Source organism: Pteropus vampyrus, unplaced genomic scaffold (genome assembly GCF_000151845.1).
Source record: "Pteropus vampyrus isolate Shadow unplaced genomic scaffold, Pvam_2.0 Scaffold247, whole genome shotgun sequence".
Taxonomy (NCBI): Eukaryota; Metazoa; Chordata; class Mammalia; order Chiroptera; family Pteropodidae; genus Pteropus; species Pteropus vampyrus.
In genome coordinates this window covers 187,218-201,286 of record NW_011889028.1, presented here as the reverse complement: position 1 = coordinate 201,286, position 14,069 = coordinate 187,218, and the positions used below count along the sequence as shown (strand labels likewise).

At 57.8% G+C, this 14,069-nt stretch overlaps 1 protein-coding gene across 1 annotated transcript; it reads left to right on the top strand.

Moving 5' to 3' along the window:
• The first annotated feature begins 4,281 nt into the window (after positions 1-4,281).
• HS3ST2 (heparan sulfate-glucosamine 3-sulfotransferase 2) lies at positions 4,282-6,422 on the top strand. Its single transcript, XM_011374427.2, has 2 exons — positions 4,282-4,433; positions 5,804-6,422. Exons 1-2 carry the CDS (start codon positions 4,282-4,284, stop codon positions 6,420-6,422), a joined length of 771 nt encoding a protein of 256 aa, XP_011372729.2.
• Positions 6,423-14,069: the final 7,647 nt, after the last annotated feature.

Genomic DNA, 14,069 nt, shown 5'->3' with positions numbered 1-14,069 from the left:
CCTTCCTCCTTCCTCCTTCCTCCTTCCTCCTTCCTCCTTCCTCCTTCCCGAGGCCTTCCTGGGGGAGAGACGGACTGTGTCCCGTCCCCCACACCCTCGCTCCCGGGCTCCTCCAGACGGCTTCCTCCCTCTGAGGCTGCCAGGCTGCTGCTACACGGGCCACCTTCCCCCAAACAGTGCCAGTGGAGACTCTTAAATATCCTTTTTTATTTGCTTTTTTTTTTTAACTACAAAGAATACAGGCTCATGGCAAAGAAAATCAACCCAGCGAATGGGAACGGTAAAGGTGTAAATAAAGTCCTGTTCTCTGCCACATGCATCCCAGGTCCCCCGGTCATTCTCCAGAGGCGGTCAGGGAGCGGCGGGAGCCCATTCACCTCGCGGTGCTGCAACTCACTCTTTGCGCTTGATGGGGTGCGTCACCTCACTGAGCAACAGCCCCATGATGACCTGTGGCCTGGCCTCACGATAACGTATTTAACCAGCGTCCTCTGCAGGTTGCTTCTGGCCTCTTTCCATTACGAACAGAGTTTCAGTGGTTAGGTCAAGGCCAGCTGCTGTAACAAACAACCCCCGACATAAAGGTGTATTTCTCGCTCACCACAGCCCGAGGGGGTTGGTTCCCTAGCTGGGAGCTGTCTTCCGTTTTTGGACTGGCCCCTTCTACGGCCAGAGTTCTCTGCGTTCAGGGGACTGAAAAGACAGTGAAGAGGGCCCGCCTGCCTTGCAAGCGCCCTGGCCTGGAGGTGACACACTGCACCTCTACTCACTGCCCCCGGCGAGAGCAGCCGCATCGCCCACCTGGCGCAGGGGTTGCTGGGAAACGCAGTCCCTGTCTCAGCCACAGACGCTGCGACACGTCAGGCACACGGTCTTCGCGGGTTACAGGTGCGTGCACGCGGCATCGGGGCAGACGGCGCCAAACCGCCACTCCCTGGCGCCGCTGCCAACGCTGGGGAGTGCCCAGGGCGCCGCGCCATGCCAGCCGTAGCCGTCACGGTTCTCAGCATGCGCTTTCTAGGCTTACAGGCGAAGGACAGTCATCGTCGGGTACAACGCGCCTTTCTTTAAGAGGGACGGAGCCTCTTTCCGTGTGTTTATTTTCCATTCATAGCTCTCAAAGCCCGTGTTTCTATTCTACCAGCTGGATCTCTTTCTCTTAGTGATTTGCAAGCACTTTGAAAAAATATATTTAAAAAATATGGATATGGATGAAATCATCCTTTGTTTCTCTCATAGGCTACAAATATTTTTCCAGCTACTCGTGTTCCTCTTATCTATGGTATTTTTCCGCCCCAGAGACTCGCGTTTGCCGCGGAGCCTAACTCTTCAGTGTCCCCCGCGGTGTTTGCCTCGTGCTTAGAAAGGCTGTCCTCACGCCAAGGCTAATTTTATATTCTCACGTTTCCTTCTGGCGCTGGAGTCTCACTTGAATCCAGATTTCGCAACTTGCTGTGTTGCTTTGGTGACTGGCTGTGGTTCTGAGTGTCCCAGTTTTCCCGGCCCGCAGACGGGCCCGTGAGCGCTCCTGCCAGCGTGAAGGCAGCGCGAGGTGGCTCGTGCGCGGAGCTGTCCACGTCTGGCACGGTCGCTGCACGACCAGTGTTAGCGAGGAGCTTGTTCATGTGCAGGCGTCAGTGACCACATGTTGGTCAGCTGGGGCGGCCGTAACAGACCGAGGGGCTTAAACAGCAGCTTTGTTTCCCACAGTCTGGGGGGTGGAAGTCCAAGGTCAAGGTGCCGGCCCGTGTGGTTCTTGGTGGGGACGCGCCTCCTGGTTTCGTGCCTTGTCCTCAGGCGGTGGAGAGAGACCGTCTCTCTCATGTCTTTTCCTAAGCGCATTCCTGAGGGCTCCTCCCTCACCGCCCCGTCACTGCCCACGGGCCCCGCCTCCCAATGCCATCACCGTGGGGATGAGGGCACCAGCGCGTGAATCTGTGGGGACAGACATTCAGTCCAGAGTGGACGATGCGCATGGCCAATGAGTGCTACGTGCTTGTTTTCTTAAAGATAGACACCGCGATGATTTATTTAATACACCACGCACCGTGAAACGGCTGCCACGAACAAGTGAACACGCGCGCACCCTCGCGGAGCTGCCGCTTTCGGAGGCCTGGTCTTAACTGGAAGCTCAGAGCAGCTTTCGTGTCCAAGGCGCTGTTCTCATGCATTATTCGTCTTATATGTGAAAGTTCGTCCCCTTTGACCAACATCACTCCACCTCCCCCACGCCCCAGCCCCTGGTGACCAGGACCCGGGTGGCCACGGGCCAGGTGAGAAGTCACGTGGGCCCTGTTAAGGCCACTGTGCCGTGAGCAGTGAGGAAGTGCCACCAGGCTGTCACCTAGCGCTTCGCTCCTGTGTCACGCCGGTGCGGGCGCTCGGGGCTGTGGACTCGGAAGGAAGGGGTCCCCGCGTCTCCGCTCGGCCTGGCGGGGGGAAGGAAGGGGTTCCCGCGTCTCCGCTCAGCCTGGCGGGGGGAAGGAAGGGGTCCCCGTGTTTCCGCTCGGCCTGGCGGGGGGAAGTGGCCCCGTGCGGCACCTGCACTCAGCCCAGCATGTGGGGGTGAGCAGGGTTCGTTTCAAGAGGTGGTTTCTCACAGAAGCGCCTTTCTGCTCCTAATTATCCCTCTGGAGACTGCAAGGGTTCTCGAGGGGACTGGCTGCCCGCCTAGGAGCTAGGAAGTCACCACAGACCCCAAACACTCGCCCGGGGTTTACAGATCCAGCAGAAAACACGGCCTTCCAGAGAAGCCCAAGGGTAACCGCCAGAGGTGCCAGCTCCAGACGTCCCCGGGGGGCCCTGCTGGCCAGGCTCCCGCCTGCTCCCACACACTCAGGATGTCCCCTGTGTGTGGACGGGGTGGCCGCAGGCACTGGCTCTTCCCCACCGGGTGGGGCAAAAATGCCATTTCCAAGCCGATAAGAGGAGTATTTAGGGATTTTTATTTGGTAGGGGCCACAGGAAGTCCGTGGTTTTTCTCTCGGGAAGAAGGTAGAGTGCATACTTTGGGGGTCTGGGGGAGGGGCACGCGTCCCATGGGCATCCACCAATGTGCTTCCTCCTCGCCGTGCCCAGATGAGAGCCTTGCCTAGACGTTTCCCCTTCGACACACAGCGACTGCAGCCCCACGAAGGGCCGTCATCTCCTCGGTGCTGACGACAGTGCTGTGACCAAGAGAGACACCAGCCCCATTCTCTTGGAGCTCGCACTCTGTGGCCGGGGACAGGGATGGGACAGGGACGGGCGGCGACGGACAGGGACATAAGCTCACCCTGAACATACAACACACGAGACCGATGAGCACGATCACGGCCCTAACGACAGCACGTTTGTCATGCGCGTCCCAAGCTCCCCTGATCATGAGAATCATGGAAGGGAGTTTGTTAAAAATGGAGGTGCCTGGACTGTACCCCAACCCCATCGCATCCTAAGGTGCACCCCGGTTGACACTCTTGGGCGACTGTTTTAAAGGCTGAGTGGCTAAAGGAGCATGTGGCCTGCACTAGTGCTTCCCACCCCGGTGGCCCAGCGGGGTCGTCCCGGGAGCTTTAAAAAGGCGTGTGCCCGGAGCTCCTGAGTTTATGAGTCTGGCAGGGGGCCCAGGCATCGACGCATCCCCAGTGGCCCTCTGGGTGGCTCCAGGGTGCAGCATGGCTTGCCCACCTCCCCTTCCCAGCCACACTGCAGGTGAGCACGGCCCTGTCCTTTCTCAACACCAGGGGCGCCTCAGGGGAGGACGGTGTGCAGACGGCAAAGCAGAAACGGCACGAGGCAGGGCCCCTCACGTGCCTTTTGAGCGTCTCACACTTAGGGGCTCGGAAGCAGAGCCGGGACGCCCGTCAGTCTGCGAGCCTGTGGCCACGAAGTGACCTTAACAGCACAGCGACCCAGGACGGTCTGCTGCATCCTTTCTCCGCCCAAAGCCAGAACGCCAAGAAACGGCTGGGCTTCGTAAACGAACCCTGATCACCTCTGGGGGCTCAAGGTGCCCTCTCAGGAGGCACCTGCCTTTGACCCCGGATCTTTCATCAGTTTGCTGGGCACCTGTGATGTGCCAGGTATCGTGCGAGGAACGCAAAAATGAACAAGAAGCCAGCACAGGTGGATAGGGGCTCCCCTGCCCCCTGCCCCCTGAGGCTAGCGGGAGGGGCGCGGAATGCGGCAGACAGTAGGCAGCTTCGAGGTGGATGAGAACTGCATAAAGGGTCAGCGGTTTTCTCCCCTGCCACTCGGCCACCCAGAGACAGAGTCAGAAATGCCCGGCGGTTGGTAGGACGCATGATTCGAGACTGGCAGAGTGCATGGTACGAGGAAGTTGATGATCACTATCGTGGCCCTAATGATGGAGGAGGAGGAGGAGAAGGAGGAGGTGGAGGAGGGTCTGAAAAAAGGGAAATCGACATGATCACAGACGGACCTGAGGGTCGAGCGTAACGAGTCTGCGACCGTGGTGCGTGTAGGAAGAATGAGGCCTGTGGGAGCTTCCTTGGCTCGCGGGCGGGCACGTCGCCGCCTCCTCTGTGTCCCCCTTCACAGTCCCTTCTCTGCCTGTCTCCTCTCCCCCTCCTTTGCCTGCATTGGACTCTGGGCCCACCCCGACCCGGGGTGAGCTCATCTCAAGATCCTTGACCTACATCGGCAAAGACCCTTTTTCCAAATGAGATCGTATTTATAGGTTCTGGGTGGACAAGCTCTGCACAGCCCGAGAGTGGGATGTCGGGGTGAGCTGTTACAGATTGAGGGCGATTCCAATGACAAGACCCCAGGAAGGGCGGGGCTGAGAGCTGCTGAGAGGGAAGAGGAAGTGGAGATACTTGGCCCCAGAACCGGAAGGCCCCTGCTGAGCCGGGATGACGGCGGCTCCTGGGAACTAGGGGTCCACCTTCCTGCTTCGGGGGGCGGCACACGTCGCCGGGCGTGAGCGCAGTCTGCTGGTGTTTCTCAGCTCTGCCTTCCGTCTGAGCGACCTGACGAGCTTGCAGAAGCTACTCACCCCGAGATTCTTCACCAGTTGGCCCGGGATGCAGTCCAGACATCTGTATTTTTAAAAAATTCCTCAGGTGGTCTAACGGGCATCCAGGATTAAGAAAAGCGGCTTTTAGATAAAACACGACCTTCAGAGAGACGTGGCGACGGGGTCAGGGGTGTGCTCCTTCAGACTTATTTCAAGGACGCGATTCAGATGTCACAGGAGAAGACACAGAACTCATTTCTAGAACATTTACTATGCCTACAAAACGAGCCTCTCCCCCGCCACACACACACACACAAAAGATGTTCTTAATACACTTGGAGAAGTATCTTTCTCCAGAACAGTATTCAGTGGCTTCCTCTGCTGAATAAGCGATAAACGCATTCACGGTTCCAAGCGGCGTAAGGGGCTACGCAATAAGGGCTTCTCTTTTGCCCTTGACTTCCCGCTCTGCTCCCCCGTCCCCTCCCCCCACCGCCCCCCTCAGGGCCTCGGTAACCTCCCCGGGGTAAACGTGCTGCATCTGGCCTTCTCCATTTACCCTTCGTCTCGGCAACCGTGCCGTTTGTCCACGTGTGTCTCCCCGACACCACTAACCGGCCAGCGCATCACGTGGTTGGCCCTTGCCAAGGGACATTCAGGTCATTTCCTGTCCCGAAGCAGACCTGGTAAAGACCAGAAATAAAACCAGCAGGAGTGGAAGTGGGTTCCTCCCGAGGTGGCGGCCGGTGGCCCTCAAGCGTCGCCAGGACAGGAGGGGCCGCGACTCGGGAGCTGGGCGAGGGGGGCCGGGCGCCCCGCCTGACCATGTGCTGCTTCCGCCCGCAGGAGCCTGATGCCACGGACGGTGGGCAGCCAGATCACGCTGGAGAAGACGCCCAGCTACTTCGTCACCCAGGAGGCCCCGCGGCGGATCTTCAACATGTCTCGCGACACCAAGCTGATCGTCGTGGTGCGGAACCCCGTGACCCGCGCCATCTCCGACTACACGCAGACGCTGTCCAAGAAGCCGGACATCCCCACCTTCGAGGGCCTGTCCTTCCGGAACCGCACGCTGGGCCTGGTGGACGCGTCCTGGAACGCCATCCGCATCGGGCTGTACGCGCTGCACCTGGAGAGCTGGCTGCGCTACTTCCCGCTGGCCCAGATCCACTTCGTGAGCGGCGAGCGGCTCATCACCGACCCCGCCGGCGAGATGGGCCGCGTGCAGGACTTCCTGGGCGTGAAGAGGCTCATCACCGACAAGCACTTCTACTTCAACAAGACCAAAGGCTTCCCCTGCTTGAAAAAGACCGAGTCCAGCCTTCTGCCTCGGTGCCTGGGCAAGTCCAAAGGCAGAACTCACGTGCAGATCGACCCCGAGGTCATAGACCAGCTCCGGGAGTTTTACAGACCTTACAACATTAAGTTTTACGAAGCCGTGGGGCAGGACTTCCGGTGGGAATGAGCCCCCCGCTCTGCTGGTCTCTCCCCGGGGGGGGGGTTTGTTCCTGGAGCCTCTGCCCCGCTCCCCCCAGCAAACCCAGGCTCCAGTCCCTTCCCCATCTTGGGTTCCAGCGTCCTGGGGCCAGGAAGCCCAGCCAGGGCCAAGAGACCGGGGGTCCCTGCCACCAGCTGTCCCCGCTCTGTCCGGTCAGTTCCGATTCGTTGCCCTTCGGCCCATGAGAGGCCTTGGGAAGCCGCTTTCCGAAGCGTGGACCTGCCAGTGGACGATGGATGTTACAAGTGGCCACGGCTGGCTTTGTCGCTGTGAGCACAGCCGCCCGTCCCCATCCCCGCCCGACCCAGAGCGGGCTTGTTAATTCTGAGCGGCATGTACCCTTCCGATCTTAACCTCCTGAGCGGCCCTGGGTGGGGGGTGGACACCGCCCTCGTCCCCGTCCTCCTGGTCCTCCTGGCCGGTGGGAGATGCACGGCCGGAAGCGCCCCCGCCACCCGTGCCAGACCCTTCGGCGGTGGAATGACCCGAGCTTTCAGAGGCTCTGGGCTCCGCTCTGCCCGAAGGGTGACTGTCTTTGAAACCCACTCAGTGACGCCCCCCGCCCCCCACGGACAAAAGCACACACTTCTGCTGTTACGGGTACTTGCCTCACGCGAGCCTTCATGTTCAGCATGCCGCCGAATCATGCCTGTCCATGCGAAATAAATATGGCTCCCTCGTGTCCTTAGCCCGCGGCTTTTCTCTGTAAGTCAGGCCTGGTCCTTGGGTCACTCACTCAGCTTCCCTGGGGACGGCCTGGGAGGGGTGCAGACACAGCAGGGTGAGGGGCGAGGGGGCGGAGATGGGAAGGAAGTTCCTACTGGCAGAGACGGGCCACACCTGTGGGGACAAAACTATGTCTGACTGTGTCAGCCCTCCGCCTGAGCTTTCCGCCTCCAGTGCCAGATGGAGGCCCAGGGCTGAGAGGACATCTGATATGTTTTCCTTTGACCAACATGATGGTTTGAAATAATTTCCAAATTTAAAATTTGGGAGGGTTTTATAAAAATATAAATATATGGATTTCCAGAATTTAAAAAAAAAAAAAAAGGCCTGCATCGCCGAGCCAGCCCTCCAGCTTGGCGACAGGTGGCTGCCACCTTTGGATGGACCTGCACCCCCGGGTCCCCGCCCCACCTGGCCCCTCACTGACTGACATCGCGTCCCCGGCCCCTGTAGGCACAGTGGTCACGGCCTGACTTTGGGGGTGTGCCGTGACCTCAGCGACCTGAGAATACAGTGCAAACGGTGCCAGGGCCACCCCAAAGGACAGTTCCTGGAGGTCCTCCCGCATCCCCTCCCTCCCCCTCTCTCCCGCTCACCATGAGCCTTTTCCCGGCTCGTCACGCTTTTCCCGGAGTGCTCCCTCCGCCCCACGTCTCCGTGTCCCCGAGACTCCACGCGAGTGTCCCTCGCTGGATGCCGGCGGAGCCTTCCCCAGCCACGTCGAGGTACCTGCTCGCTCTCCCGCGATCGCTTGGCCGCGTGCACGCACCTGTCACAGCTTGTGTCCCGCTGGGTTGTCGTTATTCGTGTAAATGCCTGTCCTGACCATGAACTCCTTGGGGGTCAGAGTGTGTCCCGCTAACATGTAGGAGGTAGGTGCTCAGCAGACATTCGACGGATGAATTGTGAGCGGGTGGGTGGATGTGGGAGGCCGGGGGGCCTGGACGGGAATGTCCCAATGAACTGGGACAGGTCCCCAGGAGCTCCATGGGACCCACGGGTGGCCGGGAAAGATTGCCAAACCTCCAGGGGCCCTGGCAGTTTCCCAGAAACCAGGGTCTGACTCGGAAGACACCGAAGGTGTGTCGTGGCCCACTGTCCTGCCCCAAGCATTTTACAGGTGGCCAAACGACTGAGATCATGGTGCCCAGAAGCCAGTTCCGGGAGTTTGCAGCCCCCGCAGGCACAGAGAAGGGCCACCCAGGCCAGTGGGAGCCGCTCCCGCCCGGAAGCCGGGGCCCTGCCTCGCTGGTGACCAGCAAGATGAAGTGCACGTGGACGCTGATGAGTTGCCCGTGTATATTCCTCGTCCAAAAGAATCTGGTGTCCTGCGAGCCTGGCACCTGATGGCCAAGGCCGCATCCAGAGGGAGATGCAGTTACACTGGGCACACGGAAAATGCCCAGGAAGGAGCCCTTGGGATTTGCCTGTTTGTCCCGATTGCCCAGAATCCAGCCGGCTCTGGTGGAAATTCTGAATTTTGTGCACACAAAGGCAGCTTTATTCCTCGGCTTGACGAGCATTCTCAGCTGCGGGGACTCGCTGGGCTTGGGAGTCTGTGGTAATTAGCATATAGATCACTGTATGCAAATGAACAGGGCTTCCAGCTTAACAACTCACTTTAAATGAGTGATGCTGGTGAACAGAACTCTGATTTTCAATCCGGGGCAAATGCACCCCTCGCCCAGGCCGCCCCAGGGCAGACGCTTGCAAGTTCCAAAGAGCAGAGCTTAGGTGTTTTTTAAATATTTTATTTTCCATTACAGTTGACATGCGAGATAGTAGTTTCAGGTGTGCCCATCAGCGCAGTTGAAACCAATGAAGTGTGAGCACTCGCGTGTGAATGCGTGCAGTTGTGAGTGTGTGTCTCTCCCCCGATACCGGTGCAGGCTGTATGGCGACTCCCCTGTACGTGGCCTGAGACCCCTCCATCCTCGCACTGACCGCTCACATGGCTCTGCCCATGCATTCACGCCACTCAGCAGGCAGCGGGTGCAGACGCGGGCAAGGACCAGGAGCTGCAGAGCCTGCTGCCAGAAGTCACTGCAGCGAGGACCCATGTGGGGAGGGGCCGGGGTGCCCCGTGGCAGAGGGACCAGGTGCCCCACGGGTGAGGGACCAGGGTGATGCACAGAGGAGGAGCCGGGTGCCCCAAGGGAGGCAGTCGGCAGAGGGAGCTGGGGGCAGGCGGGCTCCCTAGGAACAGCTGTCCCCTGTGATTGGTTTGTGGGCATATGTGACCTTCTCTGCTTGGTCCTGAGTCGGAAGCAGGGACATAGAAACAGGAAAGCTGGCAGCACTGACCGCGTCCTGCACAGGGAACGGGTGACTTCTGTCACGTTCGGTCTGGCCCCTGTCCATTCAAACATTCTGACCCGGGAGCGAGAGGGGGCAGGACGAGTCTCCTCCTCCGAGCTTGCCGCATCCTTTCTAGTCACGCTTCTTTGTGTTGTGAATGGCGCCCCCTGGGGTTGTGCGAGGGCACAGCACCACGTTCGCTCACACCCCCGTGGCCGGGACTCGGGCACTGCGGTGCTCTTGGTGGCCAGGGAAGCTGGGGTGCATGACTGTGAGTCTCCGTTCCCGCTTCTCCGGTGGCGCTCCCAGACTGAGGAGGGGGACAGTCACGTTGACAAATAATTACACTGTAGTGTGACCACCTGCGGCCGCATGGAGAGTGGAGAGGGGCTTTCCCGGAGGAAGCGACAGTGAGCCGTGTCTTAGGGGATGCGTGGAGTCCATCTTCTGGAGAAGAGTGTTATCCACCCGTCTGGGTGTGATGTTTCTGCGTGGGGGCAACAGGGACCGAGGACAAAGGGTACTGGGCCAGATTCCAGTCAGTGGACTGGACCGTGGGCCCATGCACACTGCACCCCAGCTCCGAGGCCACCCTCAGTTTCCCACAGATTCAGAGTGTGCCTCACACCTGTCTGCTCGGTGGGAAGGGAACAAAGGCAGCCCCGCTCCTTCCAGAATGAGATGGGCCACTAGTCGACCCAGCCCCCTTCCGTGGGGGACATCGTAATCTCTGCCCCACCCCGCGCCCAGCACTACAGAGCCGGGGGACCCGTTCAGGTGGGCAAACAGGGCCCCAGTGGGGATCCGCACACTGTGACAACGAGCTTGGCTCTTGATGAACTTGGCTTCCTGATAAATAAGAGGGACATGTTGCTTTTATCATAAAAAAAAAAAGCATATATACTTCAGCCCCCCAAATAAACATAAGACAACTTTTTTCCATTTTTCTAGTGTGAAATGAAATATGAATTTGCCATTTAGGTCTATCTTCCTAACTGCTTTTTACTAACAATAGTGGCCTAAACAAAGTAGGGATTTATTCTCTCAAATTAAAGAGAGAAATTAGAGATTTAGTCTCTGAAATTAAAGAGGTCAATTAAAGAAGCCTAGAGCTGGACAGTCCGGGGTTGGTACAGTACCTCCGTTTTGTCATCAAGGGCTCAGGGCTCCTTCTGTCTTTCTGCCACGTCATCCTTGGGCTTTTATCCTCAAAGCCCAAAATGGATGCAGATGCTCCAGCCAACACACCTATGTTTCAGTCAGAAAGAAGAAGAAAAGAAGGCAGTCAGAAAAATACTCCTCCTAACTAGTCAACCCCGTTTGAAGAGATTTTCCAGAAATTCTACCCAGTAATTAATACTTCCATCTCACTGACCCACCTCTAGCTGAAAGGGTGTCTTAGCGGCACACACTGTCTCCCTGACAACCCAGGATTCTGATGCCAGGGTGGAAGGCGAGAGCAGATCTGAGGAGGCAGTCGGCCAGTCTGTTACGGTGAAGCTCTGGCGGTTTGAAAAGGCTGTCTCTCAGATGACCAGCATCTCCCAACCGAGCTTCAGAATGGCTCCCGTGCCTCCCACATCGGAGACCTCCAGTCCGTCTGCCCGTCCCTTCCCCTTGCCCTGACACTCCATGGCCGCTCAGCGCAGGCCGGCCACTCCCGAAGGCGCCCGATGGAGTAAACGAACAAATCCGTAGCGACGGGAGGTAGCATGGTAGTGTGGGATCGAGGGGGTGGCTCTGTCAAGGTGACTTGGCCTTTGTCACGTGGCTGCTGGCTTTAGAACCCAGTCTCTGGGTGGGAGGCAACTCTACGTTATTGGCCCCCACACTTGGCATCTGCACCCCGTGCGCACACGCAGACACAGACACACGCATGTGCGCACGTGCGCATGCATACACGCACGCACGCACACACGCGCACTCAGAATGCATCGGAAGAGACCAGACCATACCGAAAGGAGGCAAGAGGAAGGCAAGGGAGGGTGGAAGGGCTTCCAGCAGCTTCTTAATTCCTACGCCGACCCTCCTGCTTGCTTCTGGGGGTGTGGCGTTGACACCCCTTCCTCACTCAACAGTGTCGGGCGCAGATGCGCCCAGTGGACGGTGACGGACACTTATTTTACCCTGTGTGCCTTGAAGCACCGGAGATGAGTCTGTGTGACGTGTGTCTGGCTGATGCACGTCCACCAGCACATGTCTGACCACACGTGACTAATTGGGTCACGGCTGCCTGGCACCTCACCAACCCAGACCCCTCGGCCTGGAGCTCGTCTGAGGGAAATCTGATTGACACGCGTCCACCTTGAGGTGGGGCTGGCATCCAGCCACCTGCCCATGGGCCTGCAATCCTGTGCTCAGGCTCCGGGAAAGGGCCCTGTCCCCCCCGTCAGCCTGGAGCAGAGGGTGCATTGGTCGCTTGGCTGCAGCTGCTCCCGACCCCTGGCCTGGCCCCCTCCCCACTGGGCACACGGCGGCCCTGGAGCCCAGTGTGGGTTCTGCAGCTCCCCCCACCCAGACGAACCTGCCTTTGACGGGGTTCAGTGCTAGCTGCCTTGATGTGGCTTTACAGGCATCTCGTGCCACCTTCGGATCCAGAACGCTCTCTCCGGAGGCTGCAGCTGTTCGAGCCCGTGCGTACCGCAGAGTAAGGGGACTCCGGCTAACGAGACGTGGCGGTCACACGGCAGAGGCAGCGTGTGCAGCAGACAGACAAAGGCCTTGACGCAGGACCTGGTCTTCCTCCCGCCTCTGAATGATGATTCATGACGCGCAGACTGGTTTGAGGCCATGAAGACCGTTCACACACTCCACGTTGTTTTCCCTTCGTAATAAATAAGAGTCATATTCCTATTTGGCAGAGGAAGGAAGCTGAGGTCAGAGATTATTTTTTCTTTCTTAAGTTAACACAGCCAGGTCTCAAATCCATAATTTCTACCTCCTTGTATTGATGAGGGAAAGACTAAACTTTAAATGATCTGTCTAGAAGAACTCGACATCAACGAAAAGTCACTAGATCTGGGCGTGAAGAACAGACACGTGTTGTCTTTGAGCGTTTTTCAATCCAGTATGTTGAAATCCGAAAGGCGGAGATAATAAGAAATCGGGCACGAATCCTGTTTGTTTGTTTGTTTTTTTGCTTGTTTGTGGCACAAAGGAAGCAGAGAGGGGTGGGGAGTTGACGCAGGCGTGCTCTCGGAAACCAGACCGGACACAGCAACGTGAAACCCCAGATCAAAAGTGCAGTCATCAGGAGGGAGACAGGGTCAAGCCAAGAAGTGTACGTGATCGACGTGCCGAGTTCACCGCATTCGAACACAGCTCTGAGTTCCCTACGAGGCAAGGCGAAGAGGGAAATCAGTGGGTGCCGTGCCTCCCGTGATCTAACGCTGGGACCTCAGAGGCGGAGGGCCAGCTTCCTGAGGGGGACTGTCCCATAAGAACTGCTGGCCAATAAAACGCATCCTGGAGAACCGCTTTCACAGGATACCCGGGTGTGATCCCCTCGCTAGTCTTTCTTACGTAAAATAAACAAAACAGTAAGAATAAGGAACGATGGGTCTGTCGGGGGGAGTCCCAAGGGGAAGAAGGTAATGCAGAACCACTAATGACAGCAGGTCGGAACTGAAGGAGGGGTGAGGCTCGGAGGGTCCCGAGCGGGGAGGACAGTCTGATCCTTCTCGGAACGCCAGCCCCTGATCCGGGCGGCACCTGTAAGCAAACGTTCTAACACCGATGTCCCTGGCTGGCACCAGAAAAGCAAGTTTTCTATGACCTGCGTGTCAAAGAAGACCTCTTCGAAAAGAAACTGGGCAGCTAATGAGCAAAAGCAATATCTATAATGAAAACAACTAAAAGCTGGATTACTGTGCAAAGAGGAGGGTTTCTGGAGTAATGACTGTCATGGCCGAGAGCTGGCCTCCCCAGAACGGCCCCCATGGAATCTCCAAAATGTCGTCATGGCCCCAGCCTCGACGATCCTAAGGCTGAAAAGCCCAAGGTCCCACTTTCCCCCCGAAGCACTTGTGCCAGCCTACGAGGCGAGCCCATCACCCCTCAGTGATGTTTGCCCAAGTGTTTTTGCCAACTTGAGCTTGTGAAGTTGAAGCACATGAAATTGCCAATATTCAGCTGTTTTTACTTGCAAAAATGGCAATCTCATATGGCTCAACCTACTGTAAGCTTTTAGGACTTTAGATGACATAGTTAGCCAGTCACTTGTAACGTCTCACTCGTTTGAGTTACTCGGATGTATTTAAAACCACATTATCTGGACAAATGCATGGACTTCAAATACTGCTTTTCTCCCCTTCCCATATCTCACGAAAGGCTACTACTTAATTTTTTCTCCTCAGTCTTGGGTGCCAGCGTCCCGTTTTGAGTCACTATAACCGCTCCCTGCCATGCTTGTTGCCCGGTCCGTGGCCCCATTCCCAGGACTTCAGAGCACTTGACCTTCCTGGTCAGGACGGGGTGGTCACAACCCAGGAACGCAGTCCCTCGACACCTCGCTCCTCAGGGTGACCTTCCGAGGGCTCGTCTGCAGCCGACACATGCACCATGCGCTCACAGGGAGTCACGGAGAGGAAG

Excerpts from the sequence above, each read along its gene's own strand:
- HS3ST2 (XM_011374427.2), top strand. The coding sequence starts at position 4,282 with ATGATTCGAGACTGGCAGAGTGCATGGTACGAGGAAGTTGATGATCAC. Across the intron at positions 4,434-5,803 it reads GACGGACCTGAGGGTCGAGC|GAGCCTGATGCCACGGACGG; the intron begins GTAACGAGTCTG and ends TTCCGCCCGCAG.